General features: G+C 50.6%; 9 protein-coding genes across 9 annotated transcripts; 4 read left to right on the top strand and 5 right to left on the bottom strand.

Moving 5' to 3' along the window:
• Positions 1–68: 68 nt before the first annotated feature.
• BO66DRAFT_312740 (uncharacterized protein) lies at positions 69–422 on the top strand (the record flags this gene model as incomplete). The annotated part of the gene is made up of 2 exons (XM_025643365.1): positions 69–137; positions 210–422. Coding segments are annotated over 2 exons (282 nt in total), but the record flags the coding sequence as incomplete, so codon positions are not given.
• Positions 423–656: 234 nt separating this feature from the next.
• On the bottom strand, positions 657–1,520 carry BO66DRAFT_340129 (peptide-methionine (R)-S-oxide reductase). Its single transcript, XM_025644397.1, has 2 exons — positions 1,143–1,520; positions 657–1,035 (listed from the first exon to the last, which is right to left on the bottom strand). Exons 1-2 carry the CDS (start codon positions 1,393–1,395, stop codon positions 677–679), a joined length of 612 nt encoding a protein of 203 aa, XP_025508286.1. The 5' UTR covers positions 1,396–1,520; the 3' UTR covers positions 657–676.
• A 160-nt stretch (positions 1,521–1,680) lies between these two features.
• BO66DRAFT_387923 (Smr domain protein) lies at positions 1,681–3,778 on the bottom strand. The gene is made up of 2 exons (XM_025646430.1): positions 3,614–3,778; positions 1,681–3,515 (listed from the first exon to the last, which is right to left on the bottom strand). Exons 1-2 carry the CDS (start codon positions 3,641–3,643, stop codon positions 1,872–1,874), a joined length of 1,674 nt encoding a protein of 557 aa, XP_025508285.1. The 5' UTR covers positions 3,644–3,778; the 3' UTR covers positions 1,681–1,871.
• Positions 3,666–6,116, bottom strand: BO66DRAFT_387922 (putative alanine aminotransferase). Its single transcript, XM_025646429.1, has 2 exons — positions 4,436–6,116; positions 3,666–4,380 (listed from the first exon to the last, which is right to left on the bottom strand). The coding sequence occupies exons 1-2, from the start codon at positions 5,678–5,680 to the stop codon at positions 4,126–4,128; spliced, it is 1,500 nt and encodes a 499-aa protein (XP_025508284.1). The 5' UTR covers positions 5,681–6,116; the 3' UTR covers positions 3,666–4,125.
• Positions 6,117–7,181: 1,065 nt separating this feature from the next.
• BO66DRAFT_387920 (proteasome regulatory particle lid subunit RPN7) lies at positions 7,182–9,040 on the bottom strand. The gene is made up of 3 exons (XM_025646428.1): positions 8,487–9,040; positions 7,591–8,417; positions 7,182–7,537 (listed from the first exon to the last, which is right to left on the bottom strand). The coding sequence occupies exons 1-3, from the start codon at positions 8,931–8,933 to the stop codon at positions 7,345–7,347; spliced, it is 1,467 nt and encodes a 488-aa protein (XP_025508283.1). The 5' UTR covers positions 8,934–9,040; the 3' UTR covers positions 7,182–7,344.
• A 1,294-nt stretch (positions 9,041–10,334) lies between these two features.
• BO66DRAFT_387919 (putative MFS phospholipid transporter (Git1)) lies at positions 10,335–12,803 on the top strand. Its single transcript, XM_025646427.1, has 6 exons — positions 10,335–10,808; positions 10,893–11,491; positions 11,597–11,615; positions 11,671–11,981; positions 12,036–12,306; positions 12,388–12,803. Exons 1-6 carry the CDS (start codon positions 10,611–10,613, stop codon positions 12,487–12,489), a joined length of 1,500 nt encoding a protein of 499 aa, XP_025508282.1. The 5' UTR covers positions 10,335–10,610; the 3' UTR covers positions 12,490–12,803.
• Positions 12,804–13,223: 420 nt separating this feature from the next.
• BO66DRAFT_387918 (PEX11 family protein) lies at positions 13,224–14,829 on the top strand. The gene is made up of 3 exons (XM_025646426.1): positions 13,224–13,577; positions 13,761–14,238; positions 14,304–14,829. The coding sequence occupies exons 1-3, from the start codon at positions 13,511–13,513 to the stop codon at positions 14,464–14,466; spliced, it is 708 nt and encodes a 235-aa protein (XP_025508281.1). The 5' UTR covers positions 13,224–13,510; the 3' UTR covers positions 14,467–14,829.
• BO66DRAFT_397717 (uncharacterized protein) lies at positions 14,748–15,746 on the bottom strand (the record flags this gene model as incomplete). The annotated part of the gene is made up of 6 exons (XM_025648615.1): positions 14,748–14,845; positions 14,895–15,101; positions 15,244–15,250; positions 15,422–15,511; positions 15,584–15,668; positions 15,724–15,746. 6 exons carry the CDS (start codon positions 15,744–15,746, stop codon positions 14,748–14,750), a joined length of 510 nt encoding a protein of 169 aa, XP_025508280.1.
• A 296-nt stretch (positions 15,747–16,042) lies between these two features.
• On the top strand, positions 16,043–18,542 carry BO66DRAFT_453570 (putative plasma membrane antiporter). Its single transcript, XM_025651999.1, has 7 exons — positions 16,043–16,220; positions 16,277–16,345; positions 16,397–16,503; positions 16,554–16,727; positions 16,793–17,621; positions 17,679–17,780; positions 17,840–18,542. Exons 1-7 carry the CDS (start codon positions 16,166–16,168, stop codon positions 18,211–18,213), a joined length of 1,710 nt encoding a protein of 569 aa, XP_025508279.1. The 5' UTR covers positions 16,043–16,165; the 3' UTR covers positions 18,214–18,542.
• The last annotated feature ends 2,644 nt before the right edge of the window (positions 18,543–21,186 follow it).

Below are 21,186 nucleotides of genomic sequence, written 5' to 3'. Positions count from 1 at the left end.
CGTGGCTATCATGGCCACAGGGTAAGACCAGCCAGTTCCCTCTTAGCCTTCCCAACACTCCTAACTAATTGCCGACAAGAGCCGCGGCCGACCTCCACTACACGGGGCTTTGCTACGACTCTCCCGGCCAGGATGTGGTAAGTCGAGCATCACCATCTCCTCCAACTAGAAACTTCTGAATCTTCTGACCCGGAATGAACAAACCATAGAAAGTATTCAACAAAGCCGCCACAGAGAAGGCCTGCACATATTACAAAAACCGTAATACCGGCAGCAAGCAATGGGACCAGTGCCCGGACTGCACGCTCGAAAACGACCAAAGCCTGCTCTACTACTGCAAGTCCGAGGGTCAACACATCGGGGGGGATGAATTGTCCTACTACTGTGGTCTCGCCGGAGCAGCCGGTAGTCTAGCCTGGTAAAGGGTGGATGGAACCCCTCCGAGTCGTTGGGCTATACAGTACACAAGCCGAATCAGGTTGTACATGATTGCGATATATTGCAATAATTTCATCATCATACAATACAACTGTAATAGTGTCAGAATATCCCAAAAGAAAGATTTTCATCATCGCCTAGGACATTCCCAAACCAATGCCCCCAGACAGCCAAAGCTCTCACCAAAACTCCCTCAACCCCGACCCCCCCCCTTCAACACCTCCCCACGATGATGTAGTTATTTTCCCTCTTGATCCTCCGCGAACCTCAAACTCACACTGTTCACACAATGCCTCTCATCCGTGGGCGTCGGATACCCCTCGCCCTTGAACACATGGCCCAGATGCCCGCCGCAGTTGCTGCACACGATCTCCGTGCGCTGCATCCCAAACGAACTGTCGGTATGTCTCGTCACGGCCCCCGGCAGGGAATCAAAGTACGCAGGCCATCCGCACCCGGACTTGAACTTGTGGGTCGCCTTGTAGAGGGGCGCATCGCACCCCGCGCAGTGGTAGATCCCTTGCGCCGCGAAGTGCTGGTCGTATTCGCCCGTGCCGGGCCGTTCGGTGCCCTTTTCGCGAAGGATGCGGAATTGTTCTTGTTGCACAAAAAAAAAAAAGGTCAGTATTGTTTTGAGGAGGGGCAGAAGAGAGAAATGTTTAGGTAGGGGACACTGGGGGGAGGACAGGCAGTTGAATGATTACCTGGGCTGAGGACGGCGCGCCATGCGTCGTCACTGCGCTGATCGGGGTAGGACATGCTGCCGCTGTTTTCGGATTTGCTACTGGTTGTGAAGAAGGAGCTGAGGAAGGGAATTGCGGGGGCGGCTTGGAGGGTTCGCGGGCTAGAGATGGGGAAGGGAAATAATCGGAAAGAGGAAGAAGATGAAGGTGGAGGATGGGAGCGGAGGGGTAGATTGAAGGTGCGGAGAAATGTGGCCAAGCGCTGGAATCGCATCAGGAGATGGGGGAATGATGCAATGTGAGAAAACGAGTCAATGGATGTTTTGTTCTTCTCTTTCTTCGTCGTTTAAGTCTTTAACAAGAACAAGAACGAATGTATGGGGAAGGTGGAAGAAGAAGACGTGAGGTCTAATCCATCTTATCGATCTCTTAAGCCGATGTTCGCCGCCGTCTCCAATTTGTCGCAGCTTTTACGTCATCCGCACTGTGGAGTAAACGATCAATATGACATACTCATAAAACGATCGCGGTACTCTTGTATAATCGCATTTTATAATACAGGCGATTGTCAGACTGTCGTATGTTCTATCTCAAACTTATATCTTCATCTAACCCAGATTCTAAGTCGAAACACCTGAAATTTCTCCCATAACGCCTTCCGTGCGGTAGATAGATCCAAGCGCCAATAGATGAGCAACCCCAGGGTATCTTCGCAAGAACCAAAACACTGCAGCCCCAGACAAGAATCTATCAACGTTGTTTCATGAATCCAACGACCGTAAGAGAGCCCTCGCCTACTTCCACCCTCCATCCGTCTCGAACCAGCATCTTGCCAACGGCCGGACCTAGGCGGGATGTGCCATCGTGGCTGTGACGGCCCTTTCCGGTGACGATGTGGAAGCCTCCCTGAGCCCTCTCATAGCTCGATCCTCCCATGAGCTTGGTGTCACCCAACGATTCCCACCAAGCGGAGACTCGTTCGCGGCTGATGCGGACGGCATCCTGCACAGACACCCCGTGGAGGTCAAGCCTGTTCGATGTAGATTGTCGGTCGACGAGAGCGTCCGCTGCAGCCGCGGCATTGCGCTTCGCCAATTCCAAATGGTCTCGGCCAACAGAGGAATAGTACGCAGCAGCCCCTCCCATCAATCGATCAGACTTTCCACGTCTATATGCCGTTGACGCCTTCGAAAATGCCTCCGCTCCCGCCGAAAAATGAACGTGTGCTGCACTTTTCACGTTTTCCAGATTATGGGCGAAGCGCGGTCCGGGGTTTCGGGGTTCAGCCACTTCATCCTCGTCATCCAGGGGAGGAAGGGTTGATGTGATCTTGATCAGTTCAGACAAGGGGGCCAGTGACGTCTCAGGAACGGTCAGCATGACATCAGCTAGCTCTTTGGCTGCAGAGGGTATTTGCCGTGTAATGATGAGTAGTCCCGCAGATGTATCAGATGTAATCATAGGGAACTGTTGTGTTAGTTCAGACACCTGGGCAGCCAGCAGCTCATCAGTCTTGAGGCAATCCTTGGATCCAGGAGCATATGTTTTCGCCAGTGCCTGTATCGTGGTTGGCAACGACGCCCCGTTGGCATGGTATGCCGACCGGATCCTTTCCTTGGGGAGGACCGCCGATGTAAGCGAGTATATGAACTCGACCTCCTTCTCCGCAGTTGCCCATATATTTGAGGTGGTGGAACTCGTTGACAGAGGTTCGCCGCAATTCGAGGCCCGAGCGTATTGGTCCCGTGCAAGGGCCTTCCCCTTCGGTTTACGCCTGCGACCTTTTTTTCTGACAGCTTCGGCACCCTGAAACCCATCCACGCCCTTTGGAACTGCGACTGTGATGCCATCCTCATCAGGGATCTGCTCATCAAAGAAGACATAGTTTAATAGCTCGTCCATGGCGCGATCGACATCACCACCGGCCTTCTGTAGTGTGTGCTTTATGGTAAAGCGATCTGTGGACCGGAACATCTCCGACAGATAGGCGATTTTGTCCTCATCGGTCGCGCCGTGAAGCGAAAGCGTTCCATCCGAACGAACAATATACGACACATGATTCTTTCGCCCATTAGCGCTGGGGTCGTCAAGATTGAAACCAGACATGCCAGAAGTCAAGCTGGTAAGATCGGTCTCGCGCGAGGGCATCGTATCGGTGTGCGATGGCGAGCGCTGGCACGCCCCATCCATGTCAAAGCCGTTACTATCAGGACTCAATCCGCTGGTCCCAGAGGGATCAAACGGCAGATCCTCCTGCTCCCAAGCGGACAGTCTAAGTGCGTCTAGTATCCCACGAAGTTGTTCCACTTGTGTTTGATCCATTAGATCAAAATCCGATGCAACCGCCGTGAGTAGAGCTGGGTCCAAGGGAGGGCAGTATGCCTTTTCAAGCTCCTGAGCAACCAGTCAGTTATTAGCTATAAATTTGTCGGTAACCACAAACGAAGAACGTGGAGTTCACGAGTGGATATGCATCTCCGCGGTAAAATTACCTGTAAAGGGCTGTCGCTTTGGTCTGCCATGTTTGCGGATGTTCAGACACGAGCAGGTTCTTATTATTTCCTTTCAATACATTTGTCTAAGTGCACAAACCCGATCTGCTGGTAATCATTTCACGAATGGGGAAGCGACAGTGTGTTGAGGGGCACCGAAAGAAGGATGACTAAATCGAATGTTTGACATCATCTGGTCCTTCCGCCTTCGTTGCTGTGCTGTGTTATCGTGGATCACGTGCTTATCAGCCGAGGCTATCGAATGATAACCAAAAGGGGAAATGCACAGATCGCCCGCCGTCCGTCTATGGGACTACCAGCAAGCACACACCAGCCCATCAGAGCTAATCAGACATACAATGCAAAATTAAAGTGCGTATAGTAGCAAACAAGATCTTAGAAGCAACAATGGAACGGCAGAAGAATTTTCCAAACAGTATGTGCAATTTAAAAGCCTCCGAGTGGAGAAATGTGGTATAGTCTAATTATCGTTATAGCGTACGTTTATCGGCTTATTTATACTTGGCCATGAACTCGGAGTGGAACTTCACAATCCGCTGGGCCCAGTCCGTTCCAGGAGCCAAGAATGTCGTGCGGAAGTGCAGAGTGTTCTCCTTCTGTCCGAACCCGGAACCTGGAACCACACAGATACCGGTGGCATCGAGGAGCTGCAGGCAGTAAAACTCGTCTGCAGCCCGCTTCTCTGCAGCGGCAGCCTCGATGGCCTTAGGTGGGAGGTTGATAGTGGGGAAAAGGTACATGGCACCCTATAGATAAGTTAGAAGGGTTTCGTGATCTGCGGGAATATGGGCCGGGGCTTACCTGGGGTTCTTGACACTCGACGCCCTCCATCTTCTGGAAGGCTTCGTAGAGGGCCATAGCACGGCTTCTCAGTCCATCCTTGATGCCATTGTATTCCTTCTGGTACAGCTCGTAGCTAGGCTCTCCCTCCGTGGGAGGGTTCACCATCAACTCGACCAGGCACTGACCAATGACAGGCGGGCATAGCATGATGCTGACATACTTGTAGATCTGGGCAGCGACCTCGGGGTCGAAACCCACGAGCTCAAAGTAGCCACCGCGATGACCGCACTCGCCAACCATGCCCTTAGAGACACTGTGCAGGGAGACCAGCTCCACGTTGTCGTACTTGCCGGGCACCTCCTGCTGCAGCTGACGGAGTCTCTTCTTGAAGGAGATGAATTCGCCAGTGAAAACATTGGTCTGGTATACCTCGTCGGCAATGACCACTAGTCTCTCCTCAGCTGCAACGTCGAGAACGCTCTTGATGTCTTCGGCACTGAGAGAAGCACCGGTGGGGTTACCGGGGTTGATAACAACGATAGCACGAACATCAGTGCCAGCGGCCTTGGCCTTTGACAGGTTCTCCTTGATCGCATTCACGTCGGTACCCCAAGCCTTCTGCTCATCGAGGAGGTAAGGTACACACCGCGCATCCAGCAGAGACAGAGTCGCCGTGTACAGGGGGTATTGAGGGATGGGGACGAGGACTCCGGCGGCGGGTCCATCACAGATAATGTTGAGGATCGTGCTCACACCCGATGAAGCACCAGCGGTCAAGTAGAGATCCTGGGGGTTAGCAGGAAATCCATCACGCTGCTCGATGAACTTGGCCACACTGTCCCGAATGACCGGTGCACCTTGGCTGTGACTGTAGGCACCAACGCTCTGAACATCCGCGAGCAAGACCTTAGCCCGGTCAATAACATCCTGTGGGTATCCAAAATTGGTTCGGAGAAGTTCCGGGTTTTCCAGCAACACGGGATTCTCAAGAAGACTCAGGACTTGACGGAAGAAGGTGATGGGCTTCTGGTCAAGCTGTTGCGGGTTACCGATGTTGGCGAAGATAACGCTGTCGAACGGCAATGACTTATCCCCCTGAGCCAATCTCACGCGGAATTCCTCTGCCTTGGTAGCAATCTCACCGCGAACGGCATATTTGGCAGCCTTGACGTGGGGGTTAATGTTGTCCAAGGTCAAACGACGGGAGGAGACGGCGGTCAGAGTGCGTCTGGTGGTATGCGCCAATGTCGTTTGAGTCTGCATGGTCGAGTCTGTAATGTAAGGTAGGGTGATTAGCAATGATGGGTTGAGAGTTGGGCAAGATCGTGACAAAGGGATTCATCCGCCAGGGATGAAACTGTCACCCATTTGTATCCGGGGCGGGAGAAGAGACAACCCCAGTGCATGCACTACCGAGTCATAGATGTCACGGGATGCGCGAGACGTGGGCGACTGACAAGACCCGAAGATCGATCGGGGAGGGATGGGAGGGCGTGTGAGGGGTTAGGTACGGTATATCGCGCAGGGTAGTCAGTGGTCACCGCCGAACATGTCCAATAATAGGGACCGCGGGCATGACCACCAATAACGGGCACATAAAAGACCAAGAGAAATCGACTCACCCGGGGAGACTCTGGGGATTCCCGCGGCTAGGCTTACCCGCGAGGAGAAAAGGCGCGGGGCCTGTTGATGGCACGACAGCCATGCACCACTACTCGGCCGGGAAACTGAGCATCGCAGCGGAGTTGCCCGCAGGTGCGAGGCAAGTTTAAATTGCCAGCTCATGATCGGATCTCAATTTGCTCGATTCAACACCGAATTCAGCCAATGGGACTGTGTAGGCACCTCTCCACCAACCGTTCGGGTGGACTCGTAAGGGGCCAAAGAGAAGAGTCTGGGGGGCCTAGTCTAGGACTAGAAGAAGATGCAATAGCCTGCACTGCGGTGACTGACGATTGACTGTGAATCACAACAATAACTCGGGATTCAAGACCCCAAGCAAGAAAAAAAACGCGGGAAATCCCCCTGGGCGGTGAGAGTCTCGGACTCCATGATTAGATGAGTCAGCTGCCTTATCTTAGCTCTCTTGGTCTCCACTCTCTGATAGGAATAATCAGATAGGGAATCCAAAACATTGAGATGTGATGAAGAGTGGTTGAAAGGTCTGATCTACCGGTGGTTTTTGGTGGAAGAGGAGAAGTGTAAGAGGACAAATACAATACCCCAGGTACTAGACATTAGTGTCACGCTTGTGACATCAGGGGCACCCTCGCTCCCTCATGTTCCACCGACCAACAGCGAATCCCTGGTCAAGAATTAATTCCATGGCAACTCATCATCCCACACTTGCGCCGGAGCTTCCCGACCGTCGGCAAATTTCCCGAGACAAGAACAGGATAGGGCAGAAAGAGAACTGCATGTATGCTCTCATAATCGAGTTGCCATTTCTCCCTTCGAGAAGCAATCTCGTCAACTTGTCTCAGATCCGCCCCTGGACACATTAGGGCCGGTCCCTTCTGGTCCCTGTTCGAGCTTAGAGAGATGGATGGATGGTTAGGCAATTCGCCCAGTACTGCCGACACAGTCGTGGTGGATACCAGTACCACCCACAAGCCATCTCTTACAACCTACCATATGGACCTTTGAAAGCCACATGGACTATTTATTGACTGTACTGTACAACTACGAGCAAAATCTCACCACTGTCTCCGGCCGCCGCTCAACAACGGTTTGCCGATCAAGGTTCGAGGTCATTTTCTCTCGCGTCATTAGAATTATGATACACCAGCCTCGCTTGTTTTGGCTCTAACATGGCTGGATGGTCAAGTTGGTCAAGTTGGTAAAGGATATGATATAGATAAATCACTGGAACCTCTCATCTACATAATCATGAACCACATGGCGATCGACAAGGCCATATCTACGATTTAGCTGCGTTCACTACCCCTCAAACGCACGGCCTGGCCGTACTTCTGCAGCTTCGTGATCAGAGCATCACCGTGCTTGACCACATCCGCGTACTGCTTGTTCTTGTCATCCGGTCGGTTCGTTTCAATGATACCATTGACCCGGTCAATGGTGCATGCGATGCGGTTGCTGGCGATGAACTTGGCAAGATCCCTGCGATCGCGGGTTAGTGCTGCTTACCCGAGCACAATAGATAAGATACTTACCGATCCAAGAAGTCTACCGTCACACCGAAGTCGCTCGCCATGCTGTTCAGCCCAACAACGCGATAGCTTTGAAGAAGCTGTTGGTATGCGCGCAGTCTCATCTCCCTCACAAACCAGGCGCGGTGTTCGTAGAGGTAACGATCCTGAGTAAGGAAGTTGTCTTCCACCGCCGCCAGAGACACGAAGAAGGATCGGTAGTTGCCGGTGTAAAGACTGTCAACCAGGTGAGCAAGAGGCGTGAAGTCGACAGGGGTTTCCGCCTCCGCTTGGACACCAGAGCCGCCGCCCAAGGCAGTCAGGTTGACTGCGGTCGTGGCGGTACCCGGGGTGACCCGCGAAACTGTAGCGTCCTTCATCTCTTCATCTTGAGCGCCGGGCCCGGCTGATGTCTCACCGGTCAGAGCGGCCAATCGATCTTCACCAGATCCAAGGATAGCCTTGATCTCGGGTGCGTCCACAACCTTAGCCTTGAAGTCGACTCGTTTCAGTGAATGAGAGCCAGCCAAGACCGAGTAAATGACTAAAGCGGAGTAACTGCAGAGTTCATAGCTGGTGAAAGTGGACAGACTGTCAAGCAGAAGAGGCGCAGCTTCGTTGTAGGAACGGATGGTGAGTAGGTGTAGACCCTTGTATGCCTTCAAACGATTCCGCCGATCCCAGTCACCACCGCTCTCAATGAGGGTGTTAGCTCTTTCGATGTTCTTCTTAACAGACAAGGCATCTCCGAAGAAGAGGCCGATGCGGATCATAGCGAGCATCAAATCAATCTTGGTACCGAGGAATGTCGTTTTCTCGAGGAGGGTTTCATGAGACTCGATAGCTTTGTCCTAAATGCTTTTGCATCAGCCTTGTGACTTGGAGATGATAATGACGACCCTGGAGCTTGAGTAACACACCTTATCTCCCACCCGTGCCCAGAATTCAGCACGTTTACCCCGTGCGGCGAGCACCTCGGTCTCTCCAGCTGCTTCTTCTGCCTCATCCTCCTCTTTCTGGTAACCCTCCAGCTCTTTCCGGTTATCTTCAACCAACGACTGGTACAGGGATTCGTCCCATGGGAAGTCGATTTTCTGGGATGACTTCCGGGAGGCAAGCAGGTTCGACGTAATCGCGGACTTGGCTGGGTGCTGCGCAACTCCCTCGCCAGAGTGATTCAGGATACCTTCAACGGGATGAGCAAGATGGCGGTAGAATGGGGCCATTTTTCGCTCTGTGATGGCATCTTGAATTTTCTTTAGTGATGTCTGTCGCACCGTTTGGGGGCAAGCTGGGTTGGAGATGTTGAAGACATGTTGGGCGAGAACGAGATCGGGGTACTTTATGTACTGCGGATCGGACCCCATGTTGGCGGTAAAGATATGAGCAAGCAACCGGAGATAATTTAGGGTGGTATTAGATTGTTGAGAGAGCTAGATTGAAGAGGCTGAATGTTCGTTGTCCAAGGTATCTGTTGACAGGATGATGAACGAAGGCGGATACATCACCGATGGACCGTAGCTGACCCGAGCTCAGCTGGAGAAAATATTGTTCCGGTGCCGACACAGACTCTCCACCCTCATTCCTACGGCATTCCGGAGAAATCGAATTCTGGGTGAATTACTACCATGTACAGTACTTTGACTAATTCCAATAGACATGCTCTCATTCGATGCTTGGTATGTAAAATACTGGCGATCATTGACTTTTGAAGTCTTACAGGGCTCAGAAAGCTATATGAGATTGACAATTGACCTCGAATCACTTTCTCTTTTCCTTGCAAAGCGAATAAGAAAATGGGGCTCAAATCACGGTACAATACCACAGTATCGATAAAGAGTATGAACAGTGAGCTTAACCCCAGCTAGTAGTCAATGGTACCCGTATTGAACGGTCCATGGTTTTTTTTGTGGCTCTTGATTATTCTCGTGCTATTGGTGCTATTTGTTCACCACTGCATCTTCATGAGTCCCAAGATCCTAATTACTGGCCATGGCAGATACTAGGTGTTGTCCAGCATTGGGGTCTGCAGTACGCGATATATATATGATCCAGGGCCTTGGTGAAGAATATCTCTCGTACACACCTAGTCTTACTGATCATTAATCTCGATCTTTGATTTCAAGCCTACATCGAGAAGAATAGAAGAGTCATTCAAACGACTCTGTAGCCTCAATCCCAGCTCTTAAGCTACTACATCCAAACTGATGTTCTACTAATCTACTAGTGCAGCTCATATAGGCTTACCGGTGCTTGTAGCTTATTGCAGCCACCAATTTGTGGTTGGTCTTCTTGCCAATATACTTGCATAATCGCAGGCTTTCGCAGCTGAACTAACGCTAGTTGTACCTGAGGCAGGTGAGCCGGTGAGGGAGGCCCTATAAGTACAGTACAATCACATGGGAAACAGGCTATAGAACCTAGCTAGTACTCAACGATGGACCACCGGAATCCTCGAATACAACATGCGATTCGATAGGATTCGACAAGACGCAGGTGGAGCGTCTTCGACTTTCCATTTTGGTTCAGTTGGGCGGCTGAAGACGGGGAAGTTGAAGGGAAGCTTGAAGTGCAACCCCACTCTTCCACCGCTTAACCCGCGGTAATCATGCGCTAAGGCCCGCTAAGGAGGAGGGGCCATTCGGAGTACATCCTGGCGATTTCGCTAAATGTTCGAGCAACCTGGATGGATGGTGGCACTGGAATAGCATGGATCTGGTAGGAATCCGGATCTCTGTGGCCTTGATGTGCCCTCATCACGAGCGTCTCTTTTGATTCCCCCGCCTGTAGAAAGTTTTCCCCCCCTCCCTTTGCCTTTTTCTCACACCTTCTTGTCTTCGCATCCGTCCTTGCTATCTTGTTTTTTACCCAACTCGAAGGTGCCTCTATACTATAGTATCGACCTTTCGAACTTGCACGTGCTCACTTTCCCTCCTTGCATCGACTTGTTCTTCAACGGATAGTTGCACCACGCCCTCAACTGCCCCTTGCTTACTTCAAACTTCCCTTTCTGTACGTGACCGTTTTCCTGCAACAACAACAAAATGTCAGACGACAAAGAGAAAGGAACCGTAGAGTCGAAGACGGATATCAAGGCAGATGTCCAGGCACCGGTCGATGCAGTCTCAGGCTCTCGTGAGGTGCCCTTGGATGCGAATCCGGAAGGCAAGAGTCGTTGGGAGCGCAGTTGGCCCACCATTGCCTGTGGTGCTGGGCTTTTTTCCGATGGATATCTCAATGGTGTATGTGGATTCTTGACTCTGATGCATGGTTCTTTGCCTCCATCGACTTAATGCTCGAATTGACTTTGCTGACCACGTCTTCAGATAATCGGACCTGTCAATACCATACTCAAGAGACTTTATCCGACTGAATATGCCAACTCGCCCGCAAGCCAGAACGTTTCATCAATCACTTTTGCGGGAACAGTGGTTGGCATGCTGATATTTGGATACACAAGTGATCATTGGTCACGTAAATGGTCGTTGATGATATCCACTATCATTCTGTTCATCTTCGCTGCTTTATGTGCTGGTGCATATGGCTATAACAACAGTCACTATGGCCTGTTTGCCGCATTGACAGCCTACCGTTTCTTCTTGGGAATAGGAATCGGTGGGGAATATCCAGCAGGAAGTGTGGCCTGCGCCGAGAACACCGGGGAATTGAAGCAAGGTCATCGCAATCGATGGTTTGTCATGTTTACCAATTTTCAGATTGACTTTGCATATGTCATTTCTGCATTGGTTTCCATGATATTGGTTTTGATTTTCACCGAGGATCACCTACGCGCAGTGTGGCGTGTTGGGTTGGGATTGGGTGTAATTCCCCCTCTTAGTTTGATGTATTTGCGATTGAAGCTTGAAGAGCCTGAAGAGTTCGACCGAGAGCGCATGCACACTTTCCCTTTATGGCTAATTGTGAAGTGAGTACAACTTTTATCATTCTATCATATTCTCCCATATCTCCTCTCCAGCGGCCTTTCACCAATCACCGCAAGCCACATACGCGTTGACTAATTCCTGGACAGGTTCTACTGGAAGCGTTTGGTTAGTTCCCTTCTTCTTTCTATGAGGTAAAAGGTGTATGGCTAACCGCAGCAAGGCTGTGCTCTCCCTCATCTGGTTCCTGTATGACTTCTCTTCCTATTCATTCAGCATATACTCCTCAGACTGGTTAGCCATTATTCTAGGGGATAGTGCTCCCCTTTGGAAGAGCTTCGGTTGGACTACTTTGACCTACACATTCTACATTCCAGGATCCTTTCTTGGTAGTCTGTCCAGTGACTGGATTGGGCCCCGCAACACTTTGGCTATTGGCGTACTTTTCCAGGGTATCGTTGGATTCATCATGTCCGGCTGCTATGAGTATCTTTCGACCCCAAAGAATGTGGCGGCGTTTGTCGTGGTCTTCGGGTAAGGCAATTGGACTACTAGAGGTTCTGTACACCCACTGACGTGGCCCACTAGAATCTTTTCCAGCCTTGGAGAATTCGGTCCCGGTGATAACATCGGCCTTTGCTGTGCGAAAAGCAGCGCAACCGCGGTCAGAGGTCAATTCTATGCCATCGCTGCTGCTTTCGGAAAGATCGGTGCTTTTGTGGGCACTTATGTGATTCCAATCATACAGAAAAACGCCCCAAACCCAGTCCGCAGCGGGCAGGATCCGTTCTTCGTCTCGAGCTCCCTGTGTATCTTCAGCGCGGCGTTGGCATACTTCCTTTTGCCACAGATTGGCCAGGTATGTGATCACTGCTGGGTCACTTTTATTTTGATAATACTGGGTTGGATTCTTGTGCTAACCTCATTTCGCTTTCGCTAGGACACAATCACCGAAGAAGATGCTAAATTCCGTGCTTATCTCGAGTCTCATGGATATGACACAAGCCTGATGGGGATCCATGAGAGGCCTGAGGAGCAGTAAGCTAAATTTTTGACCCTGCACTGACCTGTCAACGCGTATGGTGGGCGCACTATCACCCAGCAAAAACCTTGCCCACTGAGCGCCATCCATTCCCATGCTTGCACAATATTTGCAGCCCATTTGACGCCCTTTGCGACATTTAGTCTTGATGAGCCCAAGCGACGAATGCAGCGAGCCGATCCACACCCTAAAAAACTCAGAGAGCGAACCCCAAGCAACAAATTGAGCGAACGATGCCCAGAAGCGCGAAATGGTAGATGATATTTGCTGCGGTCACCGCAACAACATCGCTCAGATCAATGATTCATGTATTTATGGACACAAACCTAATGATCATCATGTTCTCCATGTAGTATATAACGGATTGCTGAATCACTAAGAATTAAACAATGGCAACCGGACGAGCTCTTATACTTCGTTAGGCCATTCAGGTGAGGTCTGGCCCATAGCTGGGTGGTAGTCATAAATTATGCTGTACAACAAAAGCCACCCCAGAGAGCTGTGGATATTACAGAGTCATGCCGTTATGGCCTTTGAGGGCAAGAATAATGATGTGAAATGAGAAGCCGACAAAGAGTCTCGTGACCAGAGCACACATGACGGTAGTTGGTGGTCAAATATTGGTCTACTCCCGTTTGCTATCAGAAACGCCGAGCAACCGAGGTTTGTTGAGTGGGCGGGCAGAGCACAAGACGAACCCTTCCTTCTCTCCCGCCCGTCGATCCCCGGTCATTTACCGACCCCAGCATCCATCATTCATCCCACCCTCTCTCCCCCATCGCTTCTTCCCCAGAACTTATTCTAGTCCTCTCCCCTCTCCCCTCTTCCCCGTCTACTCGTTGCTTCTCCGTGTGACGTGTAACACCGATCTTCATATCCTCCGTCCCTCATCCATCAGCTGGCCTGTCCTCTTTCACATACCGCTTATCTCTCCACGAGCTGACAGCTCCCGGAATCCATCTCCCGCTATCGGCCGACATCCTCTTCTTAATCCCAACGCACAGAGATCCCCATCTTGAAAATGGTTGCTGACGCCCTGGTCTATCACCCTGCTGTAGCGCATTATTTGCGCTTTGTTGCGACAACTGGTATGTGAGATGCATCCATTGTACAGTGCTCCGACATGTTTCTATCGCGTGAAGCTCGGAATTGGGGCCGCAAGTTCCCGACCTCGCTTTCCCATCGTCTGTTGACTTGAGCATTCCTGCTACCCTGGTCTCGCGCGTGTCTGTTCTTCTTTCTCAATCTAATCATTTTTCCTTGAATCATAGTTGGTCGCGATAAGATTCTCCGCACCCTGCAATATTTCTCTCGTTTCTATGCCTGGTACTTGTACCGCACCAACCGCCCGCAGTCTGCCATCGATCCCTATAATGCTATCAAAAAGCAGTTCGGAACCACGCGTAAGATCCTCAGAATCGGAAAGTTTGTTGAACACTTGAAGGCTGCCGCGCTGGCCTCCGACAACAAGAACCCGATCGACCCAGTACTTCGCTACCTTGCGGTTGGTCGGCAGCTTGGCTATGCTGGGTACTTGTCTCTTGATACCATCACGGTTGTGGACGCGATTGGTGTGCGCAAACTTGCTTTCGTGAAACGACTGCAGGACTCGGCCTATCGCTCGTGGATGGCAGGACTGGCGTGCAGCGCGGTTGCTAGTTTGTATACCCTCTTCCGGTTGAGGGAGAAGGCGAAGACCCTTGATCTTAAGGAGGGTGAGGGTGTTGTGGAGGCGAAGAAGCTTGAGAAGTATGCGAATCCGTAACGAGACTGTCTGGTCGGGTTTTTAACTGAACGCTAACATCTTTGTCTAGGGAACGCTCCACAGCTCGTATTCAGCTGATCTCCGACCTGTGCGACTTGACTGTTCCTGTGTCTGCTCTTGGTCTTGCTGCACTTGATGATGGTCTCGTTGGTATTGCAGGAACGGTCAGCAGTTTGATTGGTGTCTGGTCGCAGTGGCGAAAGACTGCTTAGACAACGGATGCTAAGTTCTCTCCATGCAAAGGCTTCAAGTAAGCGTGGATTTTGAGGTTAGCCGCTCAATCACCGAATCGTATTCCTTCTTCCAAGTTTACTTGTCACCGAAAACGCATGCTGAGTAAAGGCGTGAAGCCAGGGAGATTTATTATTCATCTTCGAACATAGGAAAGCCTGGGTTTATGCACTGGAATATTCCCAGTTGAGATTCTGCCCTGCAACGCAGGCTTCTGTTATTGCCATATGTGTAGCCTAAGATTTATTCCCCGTTCTTGCGGTCAAATGAAGCTTTGAACGATGAAGCCACAAGAGTCCTCTGATTCTGCGATTCTGCGATTCTGCGATCGAAAAGAGATCGTGTACATGTTGTCATTTCCTATTCAATGTGTATATACTATAAATATCTTGACTTGTTCTTGGCTCACCAAATATGGTGAAAATACCGCTGTGGTCCAGAGTTGCAGTCCGCAAGGTGCTCGCGGGGTTGCGGCTACTTGCAGCCAGTGACTCCTGACTTGGGTCTCGAAACCATCTTCTTATCATCGACCATGTCAAACCCGACTTTGGCTGAATTTGCACGAGACTCCCGGCAGGCGTCGCTTTGGCTGGAGCCTGGATGCTAGATGTGCAATCTGTCAGAAACCTGAGTGGCTTTTATCGGGATCTGCGCCAGGACGACCACGGGGTGTCTTATCCAGACATTCTATGTCTTTTGATGACACTAACCCAGACGAGAGTCAGTCAAGGCTCTTTAAAAGGCGATGCTCAACGTACAAGTGGACTATTGGTCAAGAAGAGTGATATATTGGACGCCAAAACAATATCTCCAAAGCATGTCCAGCTATCGCAAGGCCTTGTTGTCATCATCAAGTTGTCCTAAGTTCGTTATTTGTCAATCAGTAAGACATGGACCTGAGACGCAAACTGTCATTCTCAGTGCAGGCACACTTACGCAATCTGGTTTAGATTCTCCCTTGACTCCTTGTTTCGCCCTGTGTTCCTTACTGGAACTGAAATGTGACACCCCCGATTTGGGCCATTTCTATGCACTCAAATGGCAAACCAAACAGTCAGATTTACAGAGGTTTACGCCACCTGCCGGCTTGGCACAGACCTGTCCCATTAAGAAGATCTGACTTTCTGCTGTCGTCCGTTTCCTGATTGTGCTAAATCGATAGCCCGTCACGAACAAGCAATCCCTGGGATATCCGCATAACAACCCGAGAGTCTAAACATGCTGGCATGCACGCTTACGGCTTCTTGATAAAGACTGGCATGACCACCTACGTACCTTAGAAAGAGATACGCCGATTATGGCGAGCGAGCGCGGCCAAGCTTTGCAGCAGCATTGCTTCCTGCAAGGGAGGCGTATGGCGGCCCACAGCAATCGCACCAATCTAAGTGTGAGAGATAACACACAGTGCCCCTCGATTCTTTTACAGGGATATCAAAGGGCAGCTGATCTCAATGTGGTGCTGTGTGGGATGTTTGCCCTAGGAGCTTCCGCGCCGCTCATCAGATTCTAGTTGAATTGTGGCGCCTCCTTATACAAATACCTCCTGATGCACATGCTATTTCAGTTGCTTGAATATTGAGATCCGCTTACGCCAAAATCTCAGCAAGAAGCTCATTCTTTTCGTCAGACACTCTCTGTTGCTGGTCGAACTATAAAGGTGCTTCTCAAGGCACGGGCGCCATGCTGCATCCAATTCTTGACCTCAGCAACTTCAATATCGTCGTCTCTGTTATAGGTGAGAAGCGCCGGGACCAACTCATATACAAAGCGCAACAACTTACTATGGTAAAGCGTTTTATATTCTCATTTTCGGATATGTTTCGCTCAGAATCAAGCAGAGGTGGTACCTCGGGGAAGCCTGTATGAACCCAAGATTCGCACTGATTTAACCTGATACTGATTCTCAACTAGTGCCTGCCTTTTTAATTGGTGTCTCGCTAGGGCCGATCGGCGCTAGGTTCCTGAACATATCTCAGTGGGGAGGAGGGGATGACGATTACCGCAGTGACATCGCGTTTGTAAATTCCACTCTGATAAGCTACTAATAGGTCAATACTGATAATAGCAGAACCTGACACGCCTAGTGATTGGCATACAATTGGTAAAAGCTGGATATCAATTGCCCAAGAGATACATAAGACAGCGTCTCTGCGAACTGGCTATATGTCTTCTTCCCCTCATGACTATAGCATGGTTTGCAACATCTGCATGTATCTTGCTTGCGATTCCCAGTATATCCTTTGTACGTTCGCTGGAACTTCAACAACTCATCAACTTATAAGACTGTGCTGACCGTCTCGTGTGTAGCTTTCAGCTCTTATTATAAGCGCTTGCGTGACTTGCACAGATCCTGTTCTATCTCAAGCTATTGCAAAAGGTCCCTTTGCAGACAACTATGTTCGTCGACCACTTCGAGAGTTTATTTCGGCCGAGGCAGGGGCAAATGATGGCTTCGGTTTTCCATTTCTGCTGCTTGCGCTTTCCTTGTTGCGTTACGCAGAAGCGCCTGAAAACACCGCTAGCCTGGAGGACTTCGATCTGGAGCGAGGCATCCCCGATTCACTCGGCGCAACGAGCGCAGGGCGCTTTGGTGGAGGAGTCGGCCCTGCGTTGAAACATTGGGCCGTGGAGGGAGTCCTGTACATGATTTTCCTGGGTGCCTCCTACGGCGCCTTTGTCGGCTTCACTTGCCAGAAGCTAGTCAAGGGCGCATCCAAGCGAAGATGGATCGATAATGAAAGCTTTACTCTGGTCCCTGTGGCAATTGGCATGCTCATTGTTGGGACGTGCGGCTGTTTTGGATCCGATGAAACACTTGCCTGCTTCATAGCTGGGAGTGTGCTCAACTGGGATGGCCTTTACCAGGCTGAGATGCAGGCCCGGCATGATTCTTTCAACTCGACAATCGAGACTTTGCTGAACACTGCAGCTTTCATGTATCTTGGTGCAGTCATGCCATGGGACCAGTTTCATAGACCCCATGACACTGGGATCTCCATCTGGCGCTTGCTTGGACTAGGCTTTCTAATCCTTATCTTCCGTCGCATTCCCGCCATTATCACAGGATACAAGTTCATGCCCAAGGTCTGCAGTGATTGGAAAGAAGCGTTGTTTTTGGGCTACTTCGGACCGATCGGTAAGCAGCGCTCGCCCCCAGGATGACGTTCGTTCTCAGGCTCATGCTACTTGGCAGGTATCGGTGCTATAGCATATGTGGAGTATGCTCGCCGCCTCTTTCCCTCCCCAGGCGAAAGTGACACTGAGATTAACAATCTGACCGCCGCTATGACACCAGGTAAGACTACAGATCATTATTATTTGGAATTAATTCGCACCTAACCGCAGTCTGCGCAGTTGTCTACTGGTTGGTGCTGTTCTCCATCGTTGTCCATGGACTGTCGGTACCTGCGCTTGATGCGCTCTACAAGTTTTTCGGCGTGTGCAAGATCCGTGACCATCCGGTGGCGGTTGCTCTGCTCTCAGATAATGAAGCCCTCCCCAATAATTGCTCAGTTGATCCTCAGCGGCATTCGATGATTGTCAACAACCGCTTCTCGCGGCCGTCTGACAGCGACACTGGCGGGCAAAATGGCCAAGTACGGAAAGAATCAGGAACGATGACTCGACTAAGCGAGGATAGTCCGCTCAATGGGAGCAATGAGCATTTGGATATCCCCTTATTTAGCCACCGAGCAGGAGGCTCAGCCACCGTTCGGGCTATTGTCTGAAAGGGTGTTCTGTCCTACTCGATATGGACGAAGAAAGGAGATGGAACGAGAGACGCGCATTCGTTCATTCATTTCATTCATGCATTCATCGTGCCATGCCAGCTCAATACATATCAGTCCATATTATGTCCAGACCATCGACCATTCGCCGCTGACTTAATACTGAGATTGTGATCTGCGATCTCGAGGCGATTTGAAAACAACCCCGCGAAGCCAGGAGGACGACTTCAGACAGGGCAGGTCTAGTGGCATGAATAAGAGGTTGAACAAAAGACCAGACGAGATGTATGCCATACCTTTCCGCAAGAGCCGCAGGTCTTCACTTCGCCAGCGATGGTAGCACCGCAAGAAGGGCAGGAGTTGTGGCCCATTTTTGCAAGATTTGTTTCTGTTTGGAGTCGGTGAGGGGCTGTGGTTGGATGTGTGAGTTGACCTGGTGGGGTCTGGTTACACACAAGATGGGGATATTGGGGCAGCGTACCTTGAGGTGAAGGAAGATCAATAGTCGCGAAGATGAGAGATGCAAAGCGAAGCGACTTGAGGTGGTGAAAATTGTGAGAACAGGAATAAACAGCCTTCAGCCTTGAGCTGTCGTTTGTTTACCCCGCCGCGTGATCCAGGCTGATGTACCCGCTTTCCCGCCGTTGTGATTGGCTGTGGTGCTGATAAGGTCGGACTCATAGTGATTCTCACCAATATCACTGCATATAGCACCACCACCCTCCCCAACTACTTGTCGATATCATATAAAGCCCTCTGACTGTATTACTGCACAGGAGCTCTGCGCCTGGGTATGCGCAGAATGAAACCTCAATCGGGAGCCCCTCACTCCAACCCCAATCAAGGTCGCGTCTAGATATATATCTACATCTCTCATCGGAGAGTCGGGTGCCTTGGGTTGGCGATCTCACTACCTCCGCTTGATTCAGAATTTACTCCAGGCCGGGGGCTTTTCGAGATCGCATGCATTTGGCAGTATCGACGCTACAGGGGGCTTCACCTGGCCGTTCCAAGCTCAATGGTCACAACCACCTCGTCGAATCCGGCCCCTATTGGAGACGATGAGTTCGGCAAGCAGGGGCACCAGATGTGGGGGTCTCTTCATACGAATACCAGGATGAACATGTGCTCCTTACGTGGGCAAGTTGATGTCTACATTGCAGACCATGGCCGATTACAAAGAGATAAGTGGGGAGCTATCTCGTGGCTGCATGCTGAATCTGCGACCATGCACTCACATAGTCATGCAGGTGCCTGGAGATTGTAAATCGGTCCTTGGCGCGAAGTATGCCCCTCATGTGTTCGGCATACTTCGATCAAGAAGGCCTACAATCCCTAGGTAGCTGAGCTGGCTATCGGAGCTGTCTGGTGATCAAGGTATTAAGACTCAGTCTCTTGGACCATTGCGGTGGATGGTTGCCAGCTGGCGACTGCTGTAAGGACGATGGGACTGCTAACATCTACAATCTCAACTCGGAGGGCCCCCAGGGTTTGTGGGTCATTGAGATATTCATTTAGCAGCAGATCATGGCATCTCAAGCGCGGGATGCTTGATGATAGCATATTGAGGTTTTGTTCATCACAAGGTTGCATAAAGAGCCCTTCTCCTCATATACGCAAACATATTTCTGGTAATTTCTAACCACCATCTATGTGAACTTGTATCTAATGTAGACCACAGCTTCAGTCATGACATTACGCCACTAATTCGCAGTGTGTTCTGCATCGTAGGCGGAACGAGAAGGATGGGGTCTGAACCTGAGGCGACTGTGCTCGAGGCATGATACGGGCTCACGATATGCGAGGCTTCATCGCGTGTCCATTTTCTGCAAGCCTCAAGTCGCCCCCAGAGATCTATCTTCAAGGTCAGGCGATCACAACCGATGAGAAAGTTCTTCAGTCTAGACTCTCCCCCGGAATAGAGCCAACCAAGACATGCCAAAAATATATCTTCTATCTCCACAAAACTCGGCAAAGCTCCACTAGGCTCCCGACTTCCAGAGTCTAGAGCTCCCCTGGGGAAGGACTGTGGTGAGTTGTGACTCAGCTACGTAAGTAAGTTCAGTTAGCGTGACGAATCTGTAGACTCCTTGTGTCTCAGGAGGTTCGTCATAGATGGTTAATCATATAGTTGAACTACATGTCTGAATCCACAAGGAAAGCGACAATAGTAGTAGCAGTAGTCGTTTGTCCAGGTACTGTATGTACACACCGCTAGAAGCCGTTCGTTACCGAGATGTTCACTCGGTACTGCATGCAGTCCGCCGGCGCATTCTTCCCTTTCCTAAAACTTCCGGCCGAGGGGGGGGGGGGAAAGGGGGAATTTTGTCCCCACATCCCGCTGACTGGGGGAAGGATTGCCTCGGGGAGGTCGGGGAAATCACGAGCACGTGGATGATTGTTGTTTTCGGGAATAGCCTCGCCTTGGCTTGAGGGAAAATGGAACTTTTGTTTATCCAGTTAAGCGTACCGCTTGAAGCTCTCCTGCTGACTTTCTCAGCTGTCGTGGGTTCTTGCTTGGCAGACAATGCTTTGTTGATTCGGGTTGGTTTAACCCGGATGATCAATTGGTTTCGTACAGAGTAGCGGTTGACGCGCGTGATGGGGGATTTTGATTGCCACGCGCCTGGGGGGTCGAGACTTTTTTTTTTTTTGTTTTTTTTTTAAGCTAAGGAGGATATTGTATGCAGGGACACGGATGGGAATACGTGGTGGTGCATTACTCATTTTCGTCTGTAGTTGATTGTTGGGTAGGTAGGTGTATCTCTCGTGGGAGGAACATGAAGGACCGTCGTATACAATGTGAATGTTAAAGAATGATGTTTCTGTCGTCATCGTTGAATGACTTCCGTTCTTGGACAAGTTTCCTAACCGGAAAAGCCGCCACCCACCAGGCGTCCAGGACAGAACAGGTGGAAACCGGGAAAAAAAGGTCGCCAGGCGAAAAAAAAGGACGAGAACATCCGGGGAACT

The sequence above is a fragment of the Aspergillus aculeatinus genome (genome assembly GCF_003184765.1).
Source record: "Aspergillus aculeatinus CBS 121060 unplaced genomic scaffold BO66scaffold_3, whole genome shotgun sequence".
NCBI classification, from domain to species: Eukaryota; Fungi; Ascomycota; class Eurotiomycetes; order Eurotiales; family Aspergillaceae; genus Aspergillus; species Aspergillus aculeatinus.
Note: the sequence above shows the minus strand (reverse complement) of the source record. Positions and strands in the feature narration are given on the sequence as shown.